Source organism: Wasmannia auropunctata, unplaced genomic scaffold, assembly GCF_000956235.1.
Source record: "Wasmannia auropunctata unplaced genomic scaffold, wasmannia.A_1.0 LD335539.1, whole genome shotgun sequence".
NCBI lineage: Eukaryota > Metazoa > Arthropoda > Insecta > Hymenoptera > Formicidae > Wasmannia > Wasmannia auropunctata.
Window position 1 is genome coordinate 37,779 of NW_012027351.1, and position 7,038 is coordinate 44,816.

Here is a 7,038-nt window from a genome sequence, read left to right on the forward strand (position 1 = left end):
CACACACACACACACACACACCACATATATACATAAAGGTGGGCCAAAAAAAAATTTATTTTGAAAATCGATTAGTAACACCTCTCAAAAGTTAACTATGGATCTCAATATGGTCTGGGTGAAATTTTATCAAAATCGATTAATATCTTCAGATTGCTCCCGACTTTGAAATTAGTAATTTTATGCATTTCTTGCAAATTATATATTTTTTTAAAACAACTGTGTGTTTTTATTACACCAATCGATTCATCTTATTATTTTGTGCCTAAAAATATTAGGAACCATTATCAAGAAATAAATAGTTTACGAGATATTTCATATTATATATCGAAATAAGGCATGATAAAATATAAAATGTCTCATAAAATATTGATTTTTCGATAACTTTATCTTAATATTTTTATGTAGAATAATTAGAGGAATCTTATTATGTAAAAAAAAATACAATTTTATTTAGAAAAATCGATCTGATCTTAATGACGCTACCCAAAATAAAATCAATGATACTTTCTTAAGTCCCCCTCCGAACCATACAATTCTTATTTAAAATATTTTTCGTATCTATCGTATTTTTCTAGAAATTTTAATGTATTATTTAAGAATATATTTCGGATCCGTCATTTTGAAATGTATACTGCTGACCTCGAATTCGCATTCAGCGACCAAAAAACAACAGGTAAATACCAAACTGTATTGAAATTCAAATATTTTTTTCGAATTTTGACACATCTATGAAGAAAAGCATAAACTTACCTATTGCAAGGAGCAATCTGAAGATATTAATCGATTTCAATGAAATTTTACCCAGATCATATTGAGGTTCATATTTAACTTTTGGGGGGGTATTACTAATCGATTTAAAAAAAAAATTTTTTTTGTTTACCCCAATTTACATTGTGTATGTGTGTGCGTTTGCGTGTGCGTTGCGTGTGCGTTTGCGTGTGCGTGTGCGTGTGCGTGTGCGTGTGTGTGTGTGTGTGTGTGTGTTTTATGTATTTATGTATTTTATATATATGTACATATTATGCAAAAGTATATAAAATTAATAATTATACAAAATATTATACAAAAAAATATATACACACACATATCTATATCATATCTATATACAATATATTTATATATATGTTTATATTGTGTGTTACATATTATATATTATTATTTATTGATATATTTATGTCTATCATTAACCAATTTATTAATTGAAGATAATATTTGTGCAGAAAAATTTTTTATGACATACGGCAAATCGTTCCAGGGGCTCAGCGATTGCGAAGATCGTCGGAGCAAATGTCATGAAGTACAACAACATATTTGAGACTCGTGTGACAATGTACGTATACGAGGAGATTATCAACAACGAAAAATTAACCAGTATAATCAACACTATCCACGAGAACGTTAAATATTTGCCTGGGCATAAAATTCCGGAAAATGTGGTAAGTACCTCGAATATATTCTTTTTATTTACAATCGATATACGAAATATATCAATTATTAAGACAATATTTTTTTAGAAAAGGCATATTTAAAGGTTTAATTAATAATTATCAAAGCTATCGAGTGCAATTTTTATTAGAAAAAAACTTTGCCGTTACAATTTTTCTTCAAATCTCGCATTGAGATTTCAATGTGCTGGATTAAAGCTACTCGGAAATTCTGATTGAAGCAAGTAGAAATTAACATATAGCGTAAACAAAATGTTTTCACAATTAGTAATTAGTGGTAGTGCGGACGTAGACCTTTCCGGATGGCATAGATACACGATCGACTCCTCCTGGGAAGAGTTTCGGAATATCCTCCTCCTTCACTGTTGGCAGGATCATTACTTTCTCACCAGGCTGTAATATCATTCGCATAATTAAATTGGATAAAAGTTTATTTTGCCGTTGTCATTGAATTAAGTTAATCACGAAAATTGAATCAGATACTATCACAAATAGCACGCAACGAAAGAAATAAAGGTGAGACTCACCACCCAATTGGCGGGAGTTGCAATCTCCGGCCTTCTGTCGACGAGCTGCAGCGAATCGATCACACGCAATATTTCGCTGAAACGATATAATAACATGGATTAATATAATGAATTTAAATTAACACATATTCGGTATGTGTTAATTTAATTTTGGGAATGCAAAATTCTGAAACGTTCTCAAACGTGAAGGCTGGTGCAACATCCGGTCAACTTACTCGACGTTGCGTCCGGTCGAGGTTGGATACTGCATGGAAAGTCGTAGTCGATGATCCGGGCTGATAATATACAGAGACCGAACAGTTTCAGCGGTTTTTGGATCGTTCTTGCTCTGTTCGTCGATCATGTCTAGCTGAACGGCGAGCTTACGGTCAGGATCGGCAATTATGGGATATGGGAAAGCGCCAGGGATGTCCTTGCAGTACGACTTAATGTCCTGCGATGATAAAAATTAGGAATTACAATAATTGGAAAATTAATTATGAATAAAACTAGTCAAAATTAATTAAAAAAGAAATAGAAGAGCACAAGGATTTCGAGGTCAAACGAATAACATTGAATGTGAAATTCAAGGATATTTACATTGACCCAGTCTACATGGTCCTTGAGTTTGTCAACGGAATGAGCTAGCATCTTAGTGTTGCGCTTTTCGAAATACGGCTGATGTACCGCGATGCGACCCAGTTCTGTGGTACACACAGGAGTAAAGTCCGCAGGATGGGAGAATAGGACCACCCATCTGTGAAAGAAACAATCATTAAGCAAATGAGATATATTCAAAAATTGATATTATAAATGTATCAAATTAAAAGTATGATAATTATCACTTACACACACACACGCAAGCACGCACGCACGCACACACACACACATTAAAAATATAAATTTTTTTTACATTTTCTTAAAATTATACGTAATATTATAATTATATTATTATAATATAATTATTGAGATTAATATTAAAATATAAATTTTATATTTAAAATATATTATAAAAATAGATAAAAAATATAAAAATATACATATGTATACATATATAAAAGTGTTTATAATAGAAGAGTATTAAATTCATAAAATTGGAAACTTAGTGATATAAAATCAAAACTCAAATAAAATTAATTCTACATGATGTTAATTTCAGAACTTTGAGCGATAGCTAAATATATCACTCAATATGTATCCTCGTTGACAAGTGCCGTAATCTTCTGTTACGGCACTTATCAGAAATACAATGATATAACCGGTCACGTGATTACCCTGAGTGCGACACTTTCAACTACAGGCACTTACTCGTTTTGGCTTCGTACCAAGGGTATATAGACCCCGTTGTTGCAAATACATTTATTTCAGTTCACGGTCACCCTTCGACTCTTCAATGCAAATCGCCGAGTAAGCCGTTTACAATTCATGCGTATCACACTTGCAATGCTTTTAAAAAAAAATTATTCTCTTTTTTATAAATACTTTTAAACAATATTTATTCACTATGCGTTAATTGCGTGAATTATTTCAATCAATTAATTTAATGATTAAATTTCAATAAATTTATTTAGCGATTATATTGATATAAAAAGTGATTAAATTAATAACCTTGATAACGAAATTATTGTTTGTATGAAATTAATAATAAGTTTCTTACATATAATAATCCTGAATTTTTCTTAAAATCCTTAAAATAATTTTTCCAAATTTCTATATAAATTTCAAAATTTTTCACAATTTCTATACATTTTAACTTTTTAGAAAAGTTTCTTTAATTTTTTACGAATTGAAACATTTTTCAGAAATTAAGAGTCTACACTTTTCTGAAATTTTTTACATAAATGAATTTTGAAATATTCTAAAACTTCTTGTTTTAGTTAAAAAAAATTATATATAAAAATCTAAAAAAGTTTAATTAGATCTTTTTAGAAGTCTTCATAAATTTAAATAAAAAATTCTTAAAAATATGAGATATGAGAATTTTTCTCACCAGGGAAACAATCCATAATATAATTAATAATTCATAATCATAATAAAAGAAAACATAAGATTATATAATTTATTATGTATAAAAATATTATATATATATTTTTTAATTCTCTCAGAATTAATTAATTGTTTATTAATAACTGTTCAAAAATTTCCAGTAACTAAGAATTGCTTCTAACAGGTTGTTCCTCAACAACCTGTCACTGATGTTTGTTACGATGAAGAGATCTATTCTTAGATCGTGCTGCGGATAATACGTAGTGGACAAATGCAAATTCAGCTGTTTACTATTCGCGCCATTCTAAGATAATGCATTTCGCAATCCTCGCACATATTTGTCAGTGGATGATTATTACGAAAAAATAAACTCGATAAGATTTCTCGTGCAACCGAAATTGGTTTTGCAATCAGCAGCTTGTTATCTCACATTTTCTTTAATTTTTTCATATTTAGCGCGATGCAAACTTTTACATTGAACTTGATTTCATATATGGTTAATAGTGAAAGACGAAGTCAAGTTCATGATTATGATTAACGATGATTAAACGATTGATACGATGATTGAACGTTTCACAGAGGACTTTTCTATTTCCGCCACGTTCTCAGAATATTTTTAAGAGAGTTTGAAAATTAAAATACTTGAAAGAGACGGTGAAATAATTAAGTAAATGGGGTAATATTATAATATGTCACTTTTTTAAGTTAATATAGTTAATTTATTATTTAAACGTATATTATATATTATTAAATAAACGTATATTATAAACGTAATAAATATAGTACATGTATTACATGTAATATATGTATTATATGTATTTTATGTATTATATGTAATATATGCGACTTACGAATTGCCTTGCCATTCGTAAAAGTCGATGGGACCTTGCGTGGTATCGGCTTTAAAATTCGGTACGATAGTGTTAAGTCTCATTATCGCTGTGTCCTTGACTACTTGATGGAGGAATTACTCGTACCGCAATCGTCTGTCTCGATGGAAGGTTTGCCGAGCACTGATGAGAGTTGATCTGGACGAGCTACATTGTACACTTGTCCACACGCTTTATATACGGCGTCCAGATCGTTTCTATAACATGATGTAAACGTTACATACAAGTTAGATATCGTATCTTCATATCGATACTACTGATACCGGATGTTTGGATGAGTAAACATTGATATTGTTTCGAATAAAATCAATTTTTTTTCAAAATTAAACTGGAAAGTCTAAGCAAGAAGCAATTCTAATCTAAAAAATTAAAGATATTCTGGAAAATAACTATAATACAAAAATAATTGTAATGTCATCGGATTATGTCATCAGATGATCATTATCATCGAGTACCGATATCTGAATTTAAGTAATATATCTTTAAACGCAATCAGCAATGAAATCAGCTTTTTGTTCTTTTTATTGTAATAAGATAGTCCAGCCGAATTGAGATAGTCAGACGAAAAGAGATCAGTCTTTTCATTAATTCGGTCACATCAGTTTTTTTAATTTTTTTCAAAAAATTTTCTTGTATAGCTAGATAAATTAAGAATAATTTTATTGAACCATTAAAATGATGTAGGACGTTAAAACATGATGAGCAATAATGCTGTAAAAAGTTTTGATATTCTAGCAATCAATTTTAGCGTTCTATATAATTATTTTGATGGTCCAAAAAATTATTTTCAAATTTATATCTAACTAAATTTTCAGATACTTTAGCAAAATCATTCTTCTATGTATATTTGTTGCGCGTTTTCTGCAAAAGCAACATAATTGATTATAAAAGAAATAAATCGCAGAGTGTAACAAAACTCTAATTTTTCAACAGTAAGAAAATAGAAAGATATGTATATATTCCAACTTTTGCTTAATCTCTTTATAATCTCTTTATAATCTATCGCATTATTTTTTACAAAAATGCAGGTATCTCAAATTCTCTAATAAATTTTCTGGATATTCTTTCAGGTTGCCGTGCCCGATGTTGTGGAAGCAGCGAAGGATGCAGACATTCTCATCTTCGTTTTGCCACATCAGTTTATTCGTACGTTGTGCTCGACACTGCTGGATAACATAAAACCAACTGCTGTTGGCCTTTCTCTTATTAAGGTATGTTTTAGCTCGTTTTCTTTATCCTAACTCTTATTGTTAGATTAAGTTACCGAGTTTAAATTGAAGGGTTTCGGCCGAGGCGAAGGAAACAATATCGAGTTGATCTCCAAGATCATCGAAAAGCATCTAAGAATACAGTGCAGCGTTCTGATGGGTGCCAACCTGGCCAATGAGGTTGCTGAAGAGAAATTTTGCGAAACCACAATAGGTAAGTATTTCTTTGCATTCAAGAATATATGGAATGTGGATCTTTTCTGGATTCTCTATTTTAACTTTATACAAACAGCGCAATTTTTACAATTTTATCTTGGCGAAAATTTTTTTTAGAATTCTTAATATAATTAATAAGGTTTTCTAACACAAATAGAAACATTTATTTTTTATTAAAGTGCCGATTACAAAAATGACAATAAAAAAGCTTCATAACGTTACATTTTTTTTAAAATTGATATGTTTTAGTTTGTAAAAAGTGACTGATAACTCGTTTTCTTTCTTTAATGTGCTTTTTTTTATAAATGGCATTTGCTCTTTGTAATTAGTAACAATGGTACATATATAGTATTTTTATTTTCATGGAATATAGAAAAGTGTCAGTTTTAAAATGTCAATGTTTACTATCATTAAGGCGATGCTGGAAGGTCCGAAATACCGACATATTGCAATTCAATAAATTTTTCCGAATTGGCTGAACGGAATTGAAAATCCTTTCACAGTTGAAATAGACATGAAATGGTGGTGTTAGACGGTCGAATTTGTAGTAAAATCGGAAAATAATTAAAAAATTACATTTTTTCGGGTCGTACAGCTGACACCTAACCATAACCTGACGTAAACACATTTCATTAGTGTAAAAGTTTTGTAGCTTATATGTACAAAATACTTATGTCTAACACCACAGATTACATGAACGAATAATACAAAGCCTTTTGAGCTACGATTGAAAGCGTAGAAAAAAAGATATCCACTGAACTGCAATTTGTGGTAATTTGTACGC

At 30.0% G+C, this 7,038-nt stretch overlaps 2 protein-coding genes across 4 annotated transcripts in view; one reads left to right on the forward strand and one right to left on the reverse strand.

The window, feature by feature from the left end:
• Positions 1–7,038, forward strand: part of LOC105456820 (glycerol-3-phosphate dehydrogenase [NAD(+)], cytoplasmic-like) — an 11,582-nt gene that overhangs the window by 1,059 nt on the left and 3,485 nt on the right. For all 3 annotated transcript variants that reach the window (XM_011701136.1, XM_011701138.1, XM_011701137.1), the window contains exons 2-4: positions 1,259–1,439; positions 5,901–6,041; positions 6,111–6,252. In XM_011701136.1, coding sequence (XP_011699438.1) covers positions 1,259–1,439; positions 5,901–6,041; positions 6,111–6,252 — 464 coding nt within the window. The remainder of the gene's footprint in view (positions 1–1,258; positions 1,440–5,900; positions 6,042–6,110; positions 6,253–7,038) is intronic.
• Positions 1,558–5,036, reverse strand: LOC105456819 (peroxiredoxin-6-like). Its single transcript, XM_011701135.1, has 5 exons — positions 4,792–5,036; positions 2,555–2,711; positions 2,191–2,408; positions 1,976–2,051; positions 1,558–1,841 (listed from the first exon to the last, which is right to left on the reverse strand). The coding sequence occupies exons 1-5, from the start codon at positions 4,872–4,874 to the stop codon at positions 1,713–1,715; spliced, it is 663 nt and encodes a 220-aa protein (XP_011699437.1). The 5' UTR covers positions 4,875–5,036; the 3' UTR covers positions 1,558–1,712.

What these genes read in the sequence shown, in the direction of transcription:
- LOC105456819 (XM_011701135.1), bottom strand. Translation starts at nt 4,874, where the DNA reads ATGAGACTTAACACTATCGTACCGAATTTTAAAGCCGATACCACGCAA. An exon ending in ACCATGTAGACTGGGTCAAT is followed by an intron (nt 2,409 to 2,554) that starts GTAAATATCCTT and finishes TTATCATCGCAG; the next exon opens with GACATTAAGTCGTACTGCAA. An exon ending in TCGACCGGACGCAACGTCGA is followed by an intron (nt 2,052 to 2,190) that starts GTAAGTTGACCG and finishes ATATCGTTTCAG; the next exon opens with CGAAATATTGCGTGTGATCG.